A 21244-nucleotide genomic window follows, 5' to 3' on the forward strand; every position below is an offset into this window, starting at 1 on the left:
AGCATTACTAAATATTGGTAACTACAGTGGTGCCTCGCAAGACGAAATTAATTCGTTCCGTGAGTTTTTTCGTCTAGCGAATTTTTCGTCTTGCAAAGCACGGTGTCGGAAAAGTTTTGGAAAAGCATCAAAAATCATCAAAAACCTCAAAAAAGGCTACCACACCGCGTTCTATGAGTTGCTCCTCGAAGTCAAGTCGCAACTGTATTAACGGTGTTAAGAAAAAGGAAACAAACTTGCAAAACGTTGTCGTCTTGCGAAGCAAGCCCATAGGGAAATTCGTCTTGCGAAGCAGCTCAAAAACCGCAAAACCCTTTTGTCTAGCGAGTTTTTTGTCTTGCGAGGCATTCATCTTGCGGGGCACCACTGTATTTGAAATTCTGGGAAAGCAGGAATCACTTTTAGCACTCAGCTTAACAAGGCAAGAGGCTACAGCCAGCCCTCTCTCCAGGCAGTTCATAACAGTGGTGTCTTACTATCTTCATACTGGTAGTCAACATTTTCACCAAATTATCTTAAGTGTTTGGTGCTGAGAAAATGCAGTATTCGCAATCCTGAGTCCTTAGTACCATTTCTAGGGCAACAGATTCGTATCATTGGCATTCAGCATTTCTGTAGCCCACTATAAGAACCATTTGACATTGCAGTTCTTTCCCGCAAAGGGGCAGAACTGTACATCAGTAGTGGAGCAAGGAAAAGGTCCCAGGTTAATCTGGGTAGAGTGGAAAACTCCAAAACTCTGGAGAGCTTCTGCCAGTCAGTGTAGACAAAAGTGAACTAGACAGACCAGTGGTCTGACTCAGTATATATAATTGCTGTTGGCTCTTGTTTATAGATTCTCACCTTTTAATTCCCACCTCTGTTCCCAACAGGCATATGTAAACCTCCTGTTCTGGTTCCAGTTCTTCTGTGGGTTTTCAGGAACACCCATGACCGACTACTGGAGTTTGATTTTCTTCAATCTGCTCTTCACATCAGTACCACCTGTCATTTATGGTGTTTTGGACAAAGATGTCTCCGCAGAAGTCCTGTTGCACTTGCCAGAACTTTACCAGGCTAGTCAGAGAAACGAGGTATTTCTTGGCTTCGTACAAATATTTGAAACTCACATGTTCTCTGTTGTGCATTCCTTACCAGTTAAACGTGAACATTCCCTCCTGTTAAATAATCTGGTGGAGATGAAAGGCATTATTCTTCACTGGCTTTACAGCCAATGAATGTAGGTGGCCTTAGGAGGGCAACATAGTTTATACACAAACAGTTATTTGATGGATGCCCTGTTACCATTTTCTACCATGTAGACTGCTGTTGCTTATTTGTGTTTCTCCAGCATGGTGAGGAAGGCCTCAGCAGAAATGTGGGAGTATTGTACGCTGTGTGCTAGACATGCATGCTGTCAAAGTCAAGCTGAAACTCTCTAGGAGGGGTTCCAGATTAGATTGCTATACTGTCTCACCAGCCTGTACTGTCCTCTGCAGCTCTGACAATGAGTATCTCTGGTTGGTTCGCTGAAAATACAACAGATTTTTTTATTGAACCAATTTTTGTTCAAAGAGTTTCAAACACTTCCTGCTTGACCAAGGTATTTTTGGTAATTTAAAAGCTGCACTTTTATATACCGACAAGTGTTAGTCTTATAACTAGACTCGCCTTCTCCCTTTAATCTCTCATTTGTGACTTGGGCATATTGCAGACTAGCTCAGGCTCTCTCACTGAAGGTTGAGACCTGGGTCTTGGATGGTGATACTGTATGTGTGAGCTTTTGGAAGCTCAGTAAGGCGTTCAGGCGTCCAAACATGCAGTCAAGGCAAAATGACTAGAATCTGTATCTTCCCAAACTATGAGTAGAATTCAAAATAACCCTCTTCTGTGGGTTCTCCTGAACCCCCTTAACCCAATTTAAGAGGTGGGGGGGAAAGACCCATTGCAAAAGTGCTTGTGTGGGGCTCATTAGATGAATCCCACCCTCAATAAGTGTTTCTCCTGTCTTTCCTTTTCAGCCATACCTGTTTACAACCTTCATAATGAACTTATTAGATGCTTTTTACCAAAGTCTAGTTTGCTTTTTTATCCCTTACTGGGTAAGTGTTAGGATATTTTACTCCTTTATCTCAACTTTTATTTGCCTTTTTATTTGCATGATCTTTAAACTTCCTTCATATTCAAAAAAACAGTAGGCTTACAGTACTCATGATCTGGAATACAAGCACAGAGGACTTCCGGTGGGTTGGTGGGTGGGGCATGGCAGATTGAATCTCTGTTGTCAGCAGTCCACGGAAATAATTCCATGATAATTGATGACAGCCAGGAGTAAGCTTCGACTGTCAAATTCACCCTGGAAAAAAAGTGAATAGGGATCCAACCTCTGATGCGCTGAAAAAGCTGTTTTCTGTGTCAAGAGACCAAGAAGCTGTCAGCTCCTGGGAGCTCTGGTGGGGTTAAGCGACTTAAGAACCAAGGAGTCTACATCTTGCCCAAAAGCCACATAAGAGCCCTGATGTGCATGTGATCTGCAAAAGCCTCTCTTTCTTAATTATTTCTGGAAATTTATAATTTATAACTCAGAGAAATTTATCCATCAGCCAGTGGAAATTTACATTTGATGCATGAGCTGCTTTTTGGCTTCAAGTAGAAGGGAAGAGAAGTCAATTTTTAAAGGGCTGAAGGCAGAACCAAAAGCTTGTTTTAATGGCTTGAGAAAAGAAATTTGCAAATGAATGAGACACTTGTGTGTGTCAATAATTTTTATTTCATGTTGTTTATTTTTGTTTTCTCGATGAAAATGTTGCTTAGAAATCAAAAGTAAATGTGCCACTTGATGCTTCCTCCACGGGAAAGAATTATCTATTCTAATAAGAGATATGGCTGTGAAGATCTTAAGGTGGAGACAGGAGATGTAATGAGACTGAATTGTTAATAAGATCATGAAAATTCAGTCTGGCAAATATACCTCTATTTGGGCATTCCACTGACTGTTGGCATCTTTCAGCAAATGTTTGATGAGCAAATAAAATTGACTAAAGTTCCATTGGGGTCTAATCCAGTGGGGAATGAAAGTAAACCAGGATTGAATGAAATGAAAGGCAGAATCAGAGACAATACAGAGACTTTGGAGAAGAATATGGATAAAGGACTGGCAGAATCAGAGTGTGAAATGGTAGAGTTGGAGGGAATAGATGGTGCATTGGAAAAGTCATTTACACAAGTGTTTGGAGGAATACAGCCATATGGTGTTGTGATTCTGGAGGAGTAGAATGAAATCATGGATGGAGACATGGACAGACATCTGGATCTGGCATTGATAAGAGCTGAGAGAGAAAGGGCTCTGTGTACAACTTGGAGTGAACTCAGAGGGAAAAGGTACTCTGGTACTTTCCTTGGGAAAAGAATAGAAAAAATGTAAATGGAAGAGGTAATTTTTTTAGATAAGGATGGAACACAACAGGAAATGGGAACTGAAGATACAGAACTGGGTGTGAATTAATGGATACGTAACAAGAAAAGAACTATGGAATAATACCTCAATATATGATCACCGTGGGGAGGCTCGTACATGGACAAAGATGGAAAGATTTATTATTGTTTAAGACGAAGTGGAAGTTGTGGTTGTGGAAGACCAAGTGGTTATGTTTGATTGGAGAAAAATCATTACACATATTTATTAACAATAGAGAATTCCTTTTGAACTTCTTGTGTGAAAAGAAAAATGAATGGATTTCACACATTTGAGTCTGAAGATTGGGAAAATTTTAACAGAAAGCAGAACAGTTGGATGTCATCCTAGGGCAAATGTTACAAATATATTTTTCTTTAATGTAGTGGGCAGATGTAAAATCAGGAGTCCTTTTATTTATTTTTCATTCTTCTTTTCTTTCTCTTTTTTCCTTTCTTTCCCCCCCCCCTTTTGTGTCCTCTGCTCTGAGCCATTATTGGGGTCCAAGGATTACACACACACACGAAGGTGGTGTGTGGTTTGTGGCAGGACCCTGAGTGAGAGGCAGGGAAGTGAAGATCTCCCAGGCTGAAAGACTGGGAGAAGAAAGGAAAGCTCCCAGGTGAGAGCTGGGAAGGTCCATCATTTTCTGTTGGTGACAAGGATTAAGAGCTACATTTAAGAGAAGACTCTGTGTTTTCTTTTCTCTTTCCTTCTTCGCTTTTGTTATTTAGATTAGTTTCTTTTATCTTACTGTCTCATGAAAAAGCTTTAAAGAAATCTTAAGGAAAAAAGGGGGAATACAATCACAGAGTACATAAACTTTAAATAATTGTTCCTTTGCAGACCTACAGTGGCTCTGATATAGACCTCTATTCTTTCGGGAGTCCTATTAACACCTCCATGTTTTTCACAATATTATTACACCTCGTGATTGAAAGCAAATCTTTGGTGAGTACGTTGTTCATTCTAAGGTTCACTTTGCAAATTGCTCTTGGACAGGGTCAAGTTAACATTTATCATCTCGTCACATGGTGGATGTTGATGCTTAAATGTGCCCGCACAAAGTGTGGGATGGTATTTGCAGCACCACAGCAGTCTTCAGTAGTTGATGAGATAGATATGCACTCACACGGTTAGAATGGATATCATTTGACATGTTAAATGGACACGATAAAATAAAAATCATCTTAGAATGATGTTGCCATGTCCAAAACTAACGTGAGAATTGGGCCAATTCTTACCAAAAGTGTTTTCCTTCCTTTATGCCAGTATTGAAGACATGAGCTGTCTTGCACCTCACCCCATAGGGTCCATTCTTTAACATTTGTGGGTGAGTTCCCTTCAGGGTGAAAGCTGAACACAATCAGTTTGGGTAGTTAGTTCCAGGCGAGGAAGAGGCCTTCACTTCCTTTCACAAAATGTGAAGCAAAGCTCCTGCAGGAACCTTGGTGGGAGAAGAGTTTGAAGGGAAAAGTTTCCACTCTCCATGTTTCTCTCTAAATTTACAGTGGTAGCTCGGGTTACATTCGCTTCGGGTCACATACGCTTCAGGTTATACACTCCGCTAACCCAGAAATAATGCTTCAGGTTAAGAACTTTGCTTCAGGATGAGAACAGAAATCATGCTCCGGCGGTGCAGTAGCAGCAGGAGGCCCCATTAGCTAAAGTGGTGCTTCAGGTTAAGAACAGTTTCAGGTTAAGAACAGACCTCCGGAACGAATTAAGTACTTAACCTGAGGTACCACTGTATTGGATACAGAGTATTCACACCCCCACGGTGAAGTCTTATCTTGCCCAACATCTCATCCCTCTGCCTCCCAGTTCTTTTGAGCAGAACCTGTGAACAGCCCCTGAGAAAAAGGAAGAGAGAGGGAGGCAGGGAACTAATTGCTAATTTACTCCTCAGAAGCCAGCTTGTCCCATCTGCAAGTTCCTCCCCTGAACCATATTCCTACCTTTAGAGCAAGTGTGGGGAATCTTTGGCCCTTCAGATGTTGCTACAGCTTACATCAGCCTCTGCAAGAATGTCCAGGGATGATGGGAGTTGTAGTAGTTCAGCAAGAGTGTCAGAGGTTTCCTACCCACACCTGCTTTAGAGAGTATTAGTAATGATGTCATAACAAGGGCAGTGCTTTTTGTAAGAGAAATTCTTGCCCAAATTACAGTGGTACCCCGCAAGACGAACGCCTCGCAAGACGGAAAACCCGCTAGACGAAAGGGTTTTCCGTTTTGGAGGCGCTTCGCAAAACGAATTTCCCTATGGGCTTGCTTCGCAAGACGACAGCCCATAGGGAAATCTCAGGGACAGCGGGGAAGCGCAGCGCGTCTTCCCCACTGTCCTCGGACCTCCTCCCGCCGCCGGCTTCGGGACGAAGCTCCGATCCCGGGCGGCGGAGGGGGAACGTCTCCTCCCGCGGCGCGGCATCGGGACGAAGCTCCGATGCCGGGCGGCGGAGGGGGAACGTCATCTCCCGCGGCGCGGCATCGGGACGAAGCTCCGATCCCGGGCGGCGGAGGGGGAACGTCTCCTCCCGCGGCGCAGCATCGGGACGAAGCTCCGATGCCGGGCGGCGGAGGGGGAACGTCATCTCCCGCGGCGCGGCATCGGGACGAAGCTCCGATGCCGGGCGGCGGAGGGGGAACGTCTCCTCCCGCGGCGCGGCATCGGGACGAAGCTCCGATGCCGGGCGGCGAAGGGGGAACGTCTCCTCCCGCGGCGCGGCATCGGGACGAAGCTCCGATGCGGGGGGACACCTTCTCCCGCCGCCCGGCATCGGATGGCTTTCCTGAAGACTTGGGGTGGGAGGAGGGTTTTCCTTCCCACCGCCAACATTCAGAATGCTGTTCTGAATGTTGGCGGTGGGGAGGAAAAACCCTCCTCCCACGCAAGCCCCGGGAACAGAGGGAAAGCGCTGCGCCCCTTCCCCTCTGTTCCCGTACCTGTCCTGAAGGCTTGCGGTGCGGAGAAAAGCCCTTCTCCGCACCGCCAGCCTGGCAAGCGGTTTCCCTAGGAACGCATTAATTGATTTTCAATGCATTCCTATGGGAAACCGTGCTTCGCAAGACGAAAAACCCGCAAGAAGAATAAACTTGCGGAACGAATTAATTTCGTCTTGCGAGGCACCACTGTAACTAAAATTATTGTTTTTAAATAGCAGCATTGGATAGAGGCAGAAACTGGGGTGGCTGAATAGCTGCCTCTTATTACCGCAGAAAAGGAGACTGAACACTGAGAAGGGAGGAGGTAGCAAGGATTCTTTTCCTGCCAGGGCAAGCAGAGGATATGACTTTCCAGACTGCCCTTTCTAGGAATTTAAAGGGAAACGCCCTGTGTTGTAACCCTTTGCTTACCTAATAAAGCATGAAATTTTGGGGAGGCTGCAAGATTATTTCCCACATTAATAAGCCTGCTGAACTTCTTTCTAGTGCTTCTCTTTCAGACCTTTCCCGCTTGTGAATCCCAACACAGTGAGGTAGGGTTAAGAAGGAAGTAATCCCAGTGGGTGAAGAAGAGGGGAACCACCTTGGAACATCCTCGGCCTCCCTTGATCTAAGGGTGCTGCTGGGCCAAGGCTGTGGCAAAGGGCTATGGCCTCTCCTGGGTCTTGGCCAGCCAGCCAGCCCGCACTATGAAGAAAAGGCCAGTGAATGGCTTCAGTGCCTTCTGTCCTCAGACCTAGGCAGCCACAGAAGAGCAATGAAACCACCCTTTCTGTCTTAGCAGAGAATGAGCTGCCAATAATAATAATAATAATAATAATAATAATAATAATAATAATAATAATAATAATAATTTATTTATACCCTGCCCATCTGGCTGGGTTTCCCCAGCCACTTTGGGCGGCTTCCAACAGAACATTAAAATACAATAATCTAATAAACATTAAAAGCTTCACATTAAGCCCATCCACCCATGGCTACTTGGAAATCTGTAGAAGCAAAGGGGAGTTAGCCCTCAGCTTAACTGCATGGGTGGAGTCTTCAGACAACTTTCAAGCAGCTGCCCTGCAGCACAGTTACATGAGCCCACCCTTAAACATTAGGGGCTAAGAACCATGGAAACAATGCTAGTTTGGAATGGTGAATGAATATGTGATTCTCTGAGCTCGTACCGCTGCCTTTCAGTTCTTCAGAAATGGAAGCAGATTCTGTCTCACTCAGTTTGTCCTTCTGTGGTGTGTGTTGTTGTTTTTTAATTTCAGAATGTGGCACACTTCTCTGTTCTAGCTGGTAGCGTCTTCCTGTTCTTCAGCATTATTGGGACCTTTGGAGCTACCTGTATCCTCTGCAACCCACCAGCCAATCCATATTGGATAATTCAGAAACATTTGTCTACTCCAAGGTTTTATCTGGTGTGCCTACTTGCGACTATTTTGGCTCTTCTTCCAAGGTATTTTATTGGTTTGGGACCAAGCACTGTGGTGTAGATAGAAATTCAGTGTTCATGCTGTGATTCTTCTGTCACATGTGACAGAGCAACAAACCTCTACGTAAAGTCAGTAGGGAACTGCAGCTAATTCTGTCCATCTGCTGAATACGATACAAACACATGTAACATTCACGCTTTACATTTTTACTTGTTCACTTCAAAAAAAAAAAAACAACTTAGCAGTACAGTACTAAAGATTTATTGACCATTGTAGAAAAGCTATGCTGAATCAAGCAAAAAGAGATCACTCTTCACTTTAGGTCTAAGTCTCATTGGGGTGGTAAACACGTGGTCTGGACTGTACCACTTCAGACTCCAAGTGGGTGCTCACATAATTGAATTATCCCAACCTGACCTCCCCAAAACCATTCCATAAAGAAAAGTAGATGTTAAGAATAGTTCTAGCCCATCAAGCCTTTTGATAGGCTTGTTTTCCCCCCTTGGGGAAACATTCTGCTGCATGTCATCCACTTGTAGGCTAAAGTGGTACTACCCAGACATTTTATCACCTCAATGGGAAATAGGTTAGTGTCTCCAATACAGAATACCCTGGACTCTGGAATTATTGGCCAAAATATCCAGGGTAATAAATTACAGCACTTTCCCATCAATTTTTTAGTATCTTCGTAGTTTGGATTCTAAGAACTAAATTTTATAAAGGGACCACACACACACACACACACACTTTTTTCAAGTTTCTGGTCAAAATGGTTGAATAGTGCGTAACATTAGTTCAGACATCTCCTTAAAAGCTGAATATTGAGTTCAGGGCAGTTTCAGTCAATATCCAGATTTTGCCACCTTGGGCTCTGAACACTTAAGTCAGGAGGAGTTTGGGGGTAATTGGGATTTTGTCCTGCTGGTTTTCTATTATATTACATTTGTATCCTGCAGTTCCTCTAAAGAACTTGAAGAAGTGATCTATTGTCATAGCAAGTCTGTGAGGCAGGGGAGGTGGCTAAATGCCACTGTTGAGATGCATAACTGATTTGAGGTTTGAACACGGGCTTCCCCGTGCCCAAGGCCACTGTAGCAGCACAGTGCCATTGTAACCAGGGCTGCCATATGCCCGGAATTTCCAGGACATATCCAGAATACTGCGGCTGGAAGCAGTGTCCAGGCAGAAATTGCTGAAACGTCCAGGAAAATCCGAATGTATGGCAGCCCACACCGGCAGTGTCATTTTTGGTGATTTCCCTTAAAAATAGCTCAATAACATCCGAAAAAGCTCAACAACCTTTCTGAAATATGGCAACCCTATTGTAACATCATGTGTTGCTGTTGCCAACATGAGCTTTTCTTTGGCTAGAGTTAGAACAGGCATCGCCAACCTCCGGCCCTCCAGATGTTTTGGCCTACAACTCCCATGATCCCTAGCTAGCAGGACCAGTGGTCAGAGATGATGGGAATTGTAGTCCAAAACATCTGGAGGGCCAAAGGTTGGGGATGCCTGAGTTAGAATATAAACTTTGCCTACATCTATAATCCTTAAACCATTCTCCAACATTCAGTTCGGCATTGGTTTCAGTATGATACATTTGTTAGGACAAACTTAAGTAATTCTTTTTGGTAACCCAAATCCTTTCCGTAATTGGTTGAGATAAAGGTGGGAGGGAGGGAAGGCGCCTTATTACCACCTGGTTAATAAGAGCACACTGTTGAGAAGAATGCCTTTTCACAGGACGCCCTTTGCCTCAAACCAATTTAAATCCATGCCTACACAGCTTATTTGAATCCTTCCTTATACTTTAGGTATTTGTTCAGGGTGATCCAGGCCACAGTATTTCCAACTCCACTGCTAAAGGCCAAGAATTTGGAAGGTCGGGTCCTTACAGGACGGAAGAGTCTGCTGCGCAGTGCAAGTGTAGCCCCATCGTGAGGGGTAGAATTGATCACCAAGGGACAAATGGGGATTCTGGGTCTGCTAATTCTGAAGACTCAGCAAAAGAAAACAACATCAAGTGTTGTGGTTTGTTGCTGTTGCCAAGCTAGTGCCGTTTTGTAATAATGTTGGAGACAGTCTGAACAGGCACCCAAGGCACATCTGAAAATGGCGGCAGGCTGAGTTGTGAGGGCACTGAAATGTTTAAGCCCCTCAAAGGAATTCTATTCCATCACATATGGAGCTAGTGATTCTTAAGTTGGAGGGTTAGACTTTACTTCTGAAGAGGACCACACTGATATTTCTCTCGTGAATAAGGCCGATTCGGATTCTGCCTAGGGCATATAGGAGGGTTTAAAACACTCTGCCAAAAATAGAGTGTTATTTATGCTTTAATGTCCAAAAGAGGAAGGGTGGTACATTTAAATGATCTTTCTCACATGACTTTTCTTCTTTTTATATGAAATTCAGCCACCACCCACTGCTTGTGCTTTTTTTTTTATAGACAAAAAAGTACTTAGAATAATTTGTTCAAGATATAAGCAAACAAAGAAATGCTGCCCCTTGTTCCACGATGGATAAATCATTTCATATGAGCCTTGATAGCATGGGAAGAGAGATTTAAGCCTGGCCAGGCAAGGAGGTTTGGGGATTACTGAATTTTGACTTTATTCTTTCTACTGTTATTATAATGTTTGGTTCTGGGGCAGTCAGTGTTAGAGCAGCTCTGTCTAACAAGATGCACAGTAGTTCCCTCTGAAAACAGCTGTGCAAAACCTAAATCACTTTCATAATAAAACAGTATTCATGGAAGCAAGATTCATAGATGATAGGAGCCACTTCTCTGGAGAATAAACTAGCTGAGGATGCAGGAAAGACATTTCTACACAAGCACAGCATTTTTGTATATATGATGATTATGTGAATGTGAGAAACTGTCTGCGCTTTTATTTCCTTATGGAAGGAATACTGTTAAGTTTGTTCTTTTAGAAATGAATATTTGTACTGTAAACGGTGTGTGGTGTGGCTCCTCCTTTCTTTCCCTCTGCAAACAGATTGCTGTTTTCAGATAACAGACTTTTCACTACCCTTGCTTAAAAGAATGTTCCATAAAAAACTGATGTTAAAATGTTTAGGATTTGGGGGTGGGGTGATTCTGTTGGTTCAGTACTCTGCTAGGGGGACAGCTAAACTGAACATATTCTGAATTAATTTACCAAGGTTCTGAGGAAATCCCTGAGAGGATGAAAGCACTGCATAGGTAATCAAAAACACTTCTAAACAAGATTTACTGCACAAATTTCCTTAAGACCTTTCTGCATCATATCCTGTATGTTAAGAGAAAGACCTTCCATTTAGTCCACATGTGAACCATTCTGGCACAGCTTTACCTGTAACTCAGACCTTTTGGTGAGGGTAGCCTGATTTTAACTATAATTGCTGTTATCTGCAGCTGTACCCACTTAGCATCCCCCATCAGAGTTAAAATACTGTTTTTTTCCAGCTGGCATTCAAGATTGCCTTGCCATATCAAATAGTAATCTCTATTCAATATGCAACTGTATTTTGCAGGATAATGACTCCAGGTTATCATGACCTGATTTTGTGTCACTGTGTCCAGTTGAAACATGCTCTTTCTGCTATGCTCTCCACAATGCATGTGGAAATATATAAACACCAAATATTGAAAGTATTGGTTTCTAATCATGTGTCACAATTTTTAAGGCAGGGGCTAGGAACTTTTTGGCCCTATGGGCCAGATCTTTATCTCCTGCCCACTTCCCCTTGCCAACTTCGGCACGCAGGTGGGCCCTGTCAATCATCTGATGCCATAGTGGCATGTGATTGACCTGCCACAGCCCAGCACTACATGCTCAACTATCAGTTGAGTGTCAAAAGGCCCTTTTCAGCCAAGTCCTGCCCTTAGCTGCTGTGTAAGGCTGGTTATGTGCCTTGGCCAAAGTGACTTTGCTGACCCAATGGGGAGGCCAGATTTGGCCTGCAGGAAAAGAGGTTCCCAATCCCTGTTTTATTTACAGTGCATGACATGGAATAAATCCCATGGGATTCAGTCCAACCTATTTTTGAGTAACCACACAAAGCACTGCACTACACCCTTCCATGCTGCTGGTGCCCAGTGGAAGATGCCTGCCTCAAGGGCATCTTTCCATTCTTGGAAGGAGAAGGGAGTGCCAGTTCCCTGGCTTAAGCTCTAGAACAGGGGTCGGCATCATAAGACCCATGGGCCACAAGCGGCCCATGGGGGTCGTTTAACCAGCCCATGGACCCCCACTGCCCGCTCGAGGACCACCTTCCGCGACACTGGCTGGCTTCCCATTGGCTGCAGGAAGCGCCTGCTGCCAACAGGAAGCTGCACATGCCTCCTCTGCGCCGGAAATAGCGTTTGCGCATGCGTGCGCACACACTCCGGCCCACCGCAGCGTCTGCTGGACCGTGAACAGGTCCAAGCCACAAAAACTTTGCCGACCCCTGCTCTAGAAGTTTCTGAACACAGATGCAGATCCTGTAATTGTGACTGCACAGGCCACCATTCAAAAGACACAAGTATGCAATCTATTTTAAGTCATGGAGCCTGAATCATATGATTACTTCATACATGAGCACCATTCATCATTCACCACTGGCAAAAGAAGGAAGCGTGTACTTGATTTGGGCAACCCTTCTACATGCTACTCAAGCAACAAACAAACGTCACAGTTTTTTAAGCTGATCACGTGATTTTGGATTAACCTGAACTGGAGCCAAGTCCTGCTTTCCTAGATGTGCCAATCTTAATTTTTTTATATTCCTTTTATCTTGCTGGACCGCACATGCTAAAGAAGAATGCATCAACCCCTTTACCATTTTCTGTTCCTTTTTAGTGCAAAAATAACAACAAAAGAGGGACCTGGGGGGGGGAGCCAGATGTTTTCTATAAAACAAATTATAGGAACAAAATCCAGTATTGTATTGTTATCCAAGTCCACAGTGGGAGCTTGATTTGGGGAATTTAGCACACCTTCTTGGGGAGGGAGGGAGAATTGCCTGTTTTTGAAAGTTTATTGTTGCCTGTTTGAGCCATACAGAAACTGCAGCCGCTGACAATAAATCGCTAAACATTGAGCTCCATTTTAGTATTCTCTTTTTATGTTTGCAAAATGAATAAATTACATGAGACAAACTTTAAACTGCGGCAGGCAGGGTGTTGCGGGGCTATGTTTAACTTTCCTTCCTAAGTCTGTAACCAAACACTGTAAGGTCTCTGAATAACACTCGCAAACTGAAGCTTGAGGACCATTTGGCGTTCATAGAAATTGTCATTCCTGCATCTCGCCGAAACATTTGTCCGGTGCTATATTTCTAGGAAAAGAGGTGCCGGAACTCACTCATTCTCTTATAATGGCATAGGCGCCCGTCTAAGAGGTGCCGGAATTGAGTTCTGGTGAGTTCCAGACGGAAACAAGCTCTGCATTTGTCACTCACAACTAACTCATCTCACTGCTTTCAGTAGGATTTACAGTAAACTCCAATTAAGTTCAGTGGAGCTGACTCCCAGGTAAGTGACCACAGCATTGTAACCTGAGAAAGGCTGCCTCAGGTTTGAGAAGGTCCTTGGCAAAGCAATTTCTGGTGAGCCCCTTCCTACGTCAATGCCCGCCAGTCCTGTGGACTTACCTGGCAGCAGTAAGCAGTACTGTTTATTTCCAACAGTGACATAGCACCAGTCTGGAGCATGGAAGATCACCAAGTTGGCTGTTGCACCATTCTTCAAACGAGTCGCAGGCGAAAGGAAACCCAGGGCAGGGTAGGAATCAATAGTCCCAGCAGACGTCCAAGGCTATTGGCAGTCCTGCATGTGAATTACAACAAACTTTGGTTCAGGTCATTTATAGGTGAATGTTAAATCTTCATAAAGTCACTTACGGCAAAAAAAATCTAGCTCCTAAGTGCAGTCATGTTAGCTTAGTAGCACAGGAGTATCCCAATTCAGAAGATTATTTGCTATATAAACATCAGAATGGGATATACTCTATCAAAGGTCTCTGATGCATCCATGGAAGGTATGTATGTGGTCCAGTCTACCCACACGCTTCAGGACTGCCTCTTTGTTAGAAAAAGATTAACTGCCCTATTATATGTTTCAGTTCCACAGTTGAGGTGGTGACTAGAAGAACATTACTAGCCAAAAAGTACTTTGCAATTATATCCCCATCATTGATTGATTAGGATTTTCCTTAAATAACACTTAACCCCCACTATACTTACAACTTTAAGCATTTTAGCAGCTACTGAAGCTCTTAAATCAATTTTCTACAGCCTCAGATGCTATGAAGTTGGGGTTGCTTGACTGCAAAGCACATATTGAAAGGTGATTGTTTCATGTGCAGTCTCAGCCTGTTAGGAAATAAGGGAAAGCACCACAGGAAAAAACATTTCAGGAAATGCCTTCAAAAATAGTCCTGTATAATACTGCTCAGCTCTGCAATGCTTTTTTTTTTTGATGAATTGTGATCTCTTAATTTGCAAGAAATAGATTTTTCACCTCATCAATGACCTTGAAGAGCAATCAGATTGGCTCAGGGCTAGAGGTCCCTATATCAGCTGCCTGGCTTCCTGGCCAGTTCTCAGGCCCGCCCTCCTCTTCCTAAGTGCCACAGGAGCAGAAGAGACAGCAAGCCGCACAAAAGCTTCAGAGCTACCACTGAGGTGCCAGGCTAGTTGCATGCTACTGAGACTACACAGACTCTGTCTGTGAGATTCAGGAAAAGTTGGAACCGCCAGCTCCTAGATAAACTCCCATTCTGGGCTGCTTCACTGCCAAAGCTCCAACTTTGCTGACCTGGAGAAACTAATTCATTAATTAAAAGATGATAAAAAAGAATTGTTGCATAACGTGGTCACTCAAAAGATCTGAGTACCACTGGCCTGGCATATACCGTATTTTTCGCTCTATAACACGCACCCGACCATAACACGCACGTAGTTTTTAGAGGAGGAAAATCCGTAGGCATGCCACCCATAGGCATTCCCTCCATAGCACGCACAGACATTTCCCCTTACTTTTTAGGAGGAAAAAAGTGAGTGTTATGGTGCAAAACATACGGTATTCATCTTTGATATCACTATTTACCTGTACCATAGGTGCTGGCCATGTTCTAAAACAGCCTCTCCCAACCTGGTGCCCTCCAGATGCTGTGGACCACAACTCATGTTGGCTGAGGCTGGTGGAAGTTGCAGTCTAAAGCACCCAGCGGGCACCATTTGTGAAAGACTCCCGTAACAATGCATTGATCATGCAAACTTTTGCACATTTCCTCATTTTTTGGAGAACTATGTAGTCAACAGCAGTTTCTATGATCACAATAGTTTTGGATTTAAATGTAAATCTTTTAACCATTATGCCCAGTGATGTTATTTCCAGCACGCCACAAAATGGTACATCCTAATATATGTTAAATTAACTGAGAAATTCTGCATTTGTGTAACTCATTTCACAGCAAGTCTTTAATTAATGTGCTGTGGTTATGCACATGTATAGAGTGGCAACCTTTTTATTTTAACTTTTCCTGCTGCTGAAATTAGCGAATGAAATTAGCTATGGACACAGCAAGGAAATGGACTTGGGGTGCATTCATGACTATTGCATGGTGAAAATGAGATTTCACATGCTCTTCTACAATGAGCCAGGCAATCGATACAAAGGCCAGGTTAATTAAAGAGTCTTACCTTCTGAAATTGTCCAGTATTCATCACTCCATCCATATATTTGTCAACAAGGCACATCAGTGTTGTTCTTCCTTTAAGATGTTGGTCTTCAAGATGGTGGTCTAAAACTCCCATTATCGCTGATCATTCTCCATGCTGGCTGGAGCTGATGTGTGTTGGAGTTCACAATGTTCTTTACAACAGAGGTAAGCTATGCAACAGCTTTACCTATTGACCATTAGATAAGCATTCACATTATACTGTTTTAGAAGCCTGCTAAAACCTATCTTTATTATTTAAACAAGCCTATCCAGATATATACTTTAGTATTTGCTTTATTACTGCATTATTAGTAATTATTTTATATTACTTTATCTACACTATTAATTTGTTTATAGTTGCATGATGCTCCTAAATATATGAAATGGAGCCCCTGAGACTCCCAGGTGTTCTGCTAATAAGATCTAAATAAGATTCCTTTACATGTCATGGCCAGTCTACAACATATCTCTCCATTACAAAAAGAATACCATATCTTAATAGATCCCATATGTTATTACTGCATCAAGGCCCCAACAACTCAGTGGGTATTAACAAACTCACTCCTTTTCTTTCAGTGATATGAGAGTTGCCAGTTGATCTGCACACAAAGAGAATGGCTCAGAACCTCTGTTCAATCTGATATGCTATTGTGAAGGGAGAAGGGGAGCTGAAACGATTTTTGTTCACAGAATTTATTTTGAAAAAATAAATATGTGCATTTTTGCTCACTTTGGGTTTAAATTAAAACAAATCATTTTGCTTACATGACATTGGTTACATATGCTGCTTTCCTAGCGGCAGTAAAACAACACTGGGAGTACGAATCTCATCAAAGGCTCCTTTCTCACAATTGCTGGATACATTTGATTGTCTCTCTACAACCACACATCTGGAGACATCTGGTACTTTAAAAACCACACTTCGGATGACATCTGGTTCCTTAAAACCCACACCACATACAAATATTTGCATAAGCATACATAGGAGGGGGGAAGCAGTATAAAAATACCATGTATAAAATAATAGAAATATATTTTCTCTACGTGGAATGTTGTGGGGGAAATGAGAGTGAAATGAGAGTACTGTTTTCAGGAGAAATATGATAATGAGCCCTAGCACACAGTCTCTCAAAGAATGGCAAAGACAATGCAGAGCTAATAAGCGAATGGCCATGAAGGCAGAGGGGCTAGAAGATGAGTAGGCAACTTTTTTGCCTCTGAGGGTCAAATGCAATGGTGGCCTGTGAATTGGGAGGCTGCATGCAGGCGGTGAATGTGGGTGAGGCCCTTCCCCAAGACACTTTTCCTCCTCGTCATCCCCATCTCTCTGTGCAGGCATCAGGAGATCCTATCATGCCCCTCCTGCTGCCTCGCTTATCAGTGCTAGGAAGGTTGAGAAGCTATTCCTAGGGCTAAAAGCTGAGCAACAGGGAGGGAGGAATCAGCTGGAGATTCCAAAAGGATTCACAAAAGTTGGCCGAGGGCTGCATGCAGCCTGCGCACCACAGGATGACCACATGTAAGGTAGGGGGGGGAACCTAACAGGGCTAGGGAACAGGAATTCCCAAGTATTTTATGCAGTGAGTGAAAATTAGGGAAGAGTAGGCTATAGGGAGGAGAGACCAACTGGAATAGGGCAGGCCAGAACCTCACATACTGAATTGAACCAGTTAACTAGATCCAGGACTCTGCCACACAGCTGCAAATATAACGTTTTAAGTGTGTTTTAAATGCATTATGCAAATATGACACTAGATGGTGATGGTGAGCTTATGGCAAATTCACTGAATTTATGAACACTTGACTTTTGTTTTTGAAATGTGTCCTTCAGGAATACTTTTTAAATTTTTTGTCTAGGATAACGAACGTTAAATATCTATTTGTAATTTGTAAGATTAATTTCTAAAAGTTAGTTTAAAAGAGTTTCTTCTTCGAGTTTACATGTTGATTTATGTAGCTAAGGATTTTTTCCTACATAGATCAATGTACAAATGACCTACAGATCAGTCCACAACTGGCCTATGATAAACTCTGTAGATTTTCTCAACTGCAGCCATACTTGTATTTGTGTTTTTGGTGGTTCAGTACACACAGCAAAGGGGCTACACACATATATATTGTATACTGGGAGAAAAACTGTCTACAACCATGGTTTGAATAAGAATACAGCTATCCTGTTTATGTGATCATGTACATGAAAGGAAAGGCTAGCATGATACAGGCTGTACACATGGGAAACTGAAGCCTTTTTCATGATAATGGCTGCATTTTTCCAGCAGCTGAAAGCACGAAGATGGCAACCATATACAATCTTCCTTTATACAATAGTGTACCCACATACAGAGTCACACGGTAAAATTTGTCAGTGTGGACCTTCATTACTAACCAGTTGTGGTTCAGACTACCTGTATTCAAGACAATAATGCCTGCAACCTACCTTATCCAGGGGAGAAATTTGCTCAGTTTTTCTGTGCCCCAATTCCACAGAATGAACAAAAACATAGAAAAGTACAGCGTTTTCTTTGTGGTTAAGAAAGTAGAAACAATCAAATACAGCTTTTCAATGCACATAAATAGCAACATTTAGTACTACAGTGGACATTTGTCTATTGCAAGCTCCATAAGGTGCATCAAAAGAGGAGGCGAGGTTACAAGTTCTGTAACAGTAGTCAGGAGTATGTGACTCATAGTCCTGCAGGTTATGACCGAGTGTTTCAAACAGTGTTTCAAAACCTCTTTCGGCTTTGAAAAATGTGTTTCAGACCTCTCTGTATGTAGACTTAGAAAGGCTTTCACTGGGTTGCATTTCCAGTCTTCTACGGTTTTCAAAGGGAGGACTGCAAAACAGCTGCTTCATTATAATGTTTCAGGTGCCACTTCACAAGATGGGTTGTACCAAAGCAGTACACACTTCTATAAGCGCGGGACAAACTGCACTGAATTAATGAATGTTCCATGAGAGATTCCAAAACTAAACAAATTGTTTGCCTGTCTTGTATAGCCTTTGCCCAAATGCAGACTGAAGCGAGGCAGGCAAGGTTTTCTCTCCTATAATTCCTCAGAAGGGGATGATGGCCAAGTAGCTCCCCTATACAACCTCACCAGGAAACTACTGCTGTGTTAGACAGTGGCCTTTAACCTGTGTTTTAGAAGCCCCAGAGAGGCCTTATAGAATTCCATAATGCATGTTTTCTGCCTGAATGCAGTGCCTGTTCTAAAACAATCTTTCCTGAAGCTGAAAGACTTATCTGCTCTCCAACCATCTGGTGTGTGCCGCATCTTTTCCTGTAGATCCTGTGGGATAAGGCAGAATTATGAAAAAGCTAGATCTTGAAAATTATAAATCACATGTCACCATGGGCTTGGAGCCTGGGACTAGAGAGGAAAAACCTCTAACTTGGATATTCTCCTAGTCGGAAAATATAGTCTTACTAAGCAAGGAGGCTTTGTGAATGATTTAACTATAGCTTTTATGACTGGTTATTTATAGTTTTTAGGAACAAATTTAGATTCCAGGAGGATACTTGTTGACTTACAATAGTTTTTCATTTTTCATTGTAAATCCTATGGGATTACCTCTGTGATGCCGCAAAAGTTAGGACTACCTTGTTAAGAACACTGCAAGGATTGGGATGAGGTGCTGTCCACACAATAAGCTATAGGACCACTTCCTGCTTAAGAGGCGATTTCATTTTGCATCTTGTAATTTGGGAAGGAAAGAAACCATTATATGACATTCTCACTGGCACATGGATCTATTCATTCCATGAAACCACCCAATTCTATTGCAGCCACTGTGGTTAGGATCTCCATGCAAAAGGATCCAAGTCTTAAGTGCTTTCTTTAGGTTGTTCAGTCCAGAATAAGCCTAACATGCTAGTCTTAGAAGTTAAGTTGTATGGAAATCATTTTAACCAGTTTTGTGGGTTATACTGGTGGTTCTTGATTTTAAATCTGTTATTCGTTTTATGGCAACCTTGTTTTAAAATGATTGGTTGACTGTTGCCGTAGAATTAGGTTTGTTGTGTCTGTATTGTTTTGCTTTCCCTTGTAATGTGTATGTGATGACCACTGGTCATTATTAAGCAATAAATCTGTATCCAAAAACATGCAAAATTTGATAGCACATAAAACACCTAATTCTCTTAAAGTGAGTGGAGTCCAGATTAACTTGGTGGAACCAAGAGGACAAACTAGAGTTTTAAAAAGGACTACTTATGAATAGATGTGCCCATCACCTTTGCAAATTTACAAACTATTGACTGCAAGAGATAGAAGCTGAAATTCTCTATCAGCAAATATATGTTTTTCTCTTGGTGTTTTAGAAAGCTAGTACTTCTACACAACCCCTAATGGTTTATCTCAAATACCACATTAGAAATGTGTTTATTTTTTCCTTTACACATTCTGTTGTGAGTGTATGTGAAAGGTAACACAACACTGCTAAAGAAAAAATGCCAGAAATGATTACAAAAATATTTGACCAATTACCCAGAAAGCATCTTTGGCACCAGAGGATATACCCATTCTTTTACTCTGCTCTGTTGCCTGTCATCTGCAACCCACAGAATTTATAAATCAACAGGTTTCTTCATTTCAACATCTTCATTGTTCTGGTGCGCTGCCTTTTTGTCAGTCAGCGCAGAATTCCTATCCTGAAGAATTAGGGGAGAAGAAATGTGTGGATGTAGATTTGCCTTTCAATCCATTCAACGAAGTGAGACACATTGCTATAAACTCCAGGTCCCAAAATTTTGGAAAAGCAGACAGAGCCCCAAGAGGTTAAGCCAAACAATGTCCAGCGTCCAGCAGGCTGCTCGCATACAAGGGGTCCTCCACTGTCACCCTGTAAAGATATAGAGGTTATTCCACAGCATGAGGCTGCCCTTGGGAGTGAGCAACAAAACTGGACGAACTGATCATAGAAAATAACACGATCGGGATGGTTGTTGAATAGTTCCTGTGATCTGTCTTTAATGGGGGGGACTGGCATCACCTAATCACTCTGTGCTCCCTTAGGTATATTTTGACTCCTCGCTGTATCAAGGTCTTCACAATTACCAGCCGTGTAGCTATATAGCCCTTTCTTGATTTCCATGCAGTTGTTTTGGAAAAGGCAAATGGTACAACACATGGCATCCTGTCTTTTGATGAGGATGGCTCACAGCAAGGACATTACACAGTGAAGCTCCAGCACCAGCATTGGCTTTCCATAATCCTTTCATATACAATTCAAGGTTTTAGATTTACAATCCAGATCGGAATGGTTTGGCTGTATCTGCCTCCTAACCTATATCCCTTCACATCTCCTAGCATCAGCCAAGATGGTGTCAAGGATCATTGTGAGGGATGCTTGAAAGATATGGTTACCAGACAAATGCTCTAGGTTTTTCTAGAACCACCACCCAGCTTTCTTTGTTTGCTTGCTGTTATATAACCTGACTTTCCTTCAGGGAGCTAGGATAGAAGTTTAACATCACAACAAACCCTGTGAAGCAAGCTGAACTAAGAGCCAATCTCTCCAGGTCATCTAATGAGATTTTAAGCTGAGAAGGATTTGTAAAAAAAAGGTACAGTAACTTTTACCTTTATTTAGGACCCAAAGCCAACAAAATAGCCATTTCCATCTATCACGTGAGCTAGTTGCTTTTTGTTCTATTGGGCTAATTTGGGTAGAGTACTCATAATTTGCAGCTATAGTTTTCATAAATTTCTCTCTGTGTGTGCACGTTCTTGTGTTTGTGTTTTTT

At 42.6% G+C, this 21244-nt stretch overlaps 2 protein-coding genes and 1 long non-coding RNA gene across 35 annotated transcripts in view; 2 read left to right on the plus strand and 1 right to left on the minus strand.

Moving 5' to 3' along the window:
• Positions 1-12876, plus strand: part of ATP10D (ATPase phospholipid transporting 10D (putative)) — a 68280-nt gene extending 55404 nt beyond the window's left edge. For 23 of the 27 annotated variants that reach the window (XM_083459749.1, XM_083459760.1, XM_083459755.1 and 20 more), the window contains 5 exons: positions 873-1073; positions 2001-2081; positions 4280-4384; positions 7639-7826; positions 9618-12876. In XM_083459749.1, the coding sequence (XP_083315875.1) occupies positions 873-1073; positions 2001-2081; positions 4280-4384; positions 7639-7826; positions 9618-9744 (702 nt within the window). In that variant the 3' untranslated portion in view covers positions 9745-12876. The remainder of the gene's footprint in view (positions 1-872; positions 1074-2000; positions 2082-4279; positions 4385-7638; positions 7827-9617) is intronic. The other 4 variants (XR_014515796.1, XR_014515797.1, XM_083459772.1 and 1 more) reach the window with 2 other exon arrangements.
• A 1982-nt stretch (positions 12877-14858) lies between these two features.
• LOC310686440 lies at positions 14859-17838 on the plus strand. The gene is made up of 2 exons (XR_014515918.1): positions 14859-15659; positions 16071-17838. It is a non-coding gene; the product is annotated as an uncharacterized lncRNA (long non-coding RNA).
• CORIN (corin, serine peptidase) overlaps positions 16172-21244 on the minus strand; it is a 103647-nt gene continuing 98574 nt past the window's right edge. For all 7 annotated transcript variants that reach the window (XR_014515798.1, XM_083459810.1, XM_083459809.1 and 4 more), the window contains exon 22: positions 16172-20340. Coding sequence is in view for 6 of the 7 variants with exons in the window: in XM_083459810.1 (XP_083315936.1) it covers positions 20158-20340 (183 nt within the window). In the remaining variant the exon portion in view is untranslated. The remainder of the gene's footprint in view (positions 20341-21244) is intronic.

This window comes from Podarcis liolepis (genome assembly GCF_965112155.1).
Source record: "Podarcis liolepis genome assembly, chromosome: 9".
NCBI classification, from domain to species: domain Eukaryota; kingdom Metazoa; phylum Chordata; class Lepidosauria; order Squamata; family Lacertidae; genus Podarcis; species Podarcis liolepis.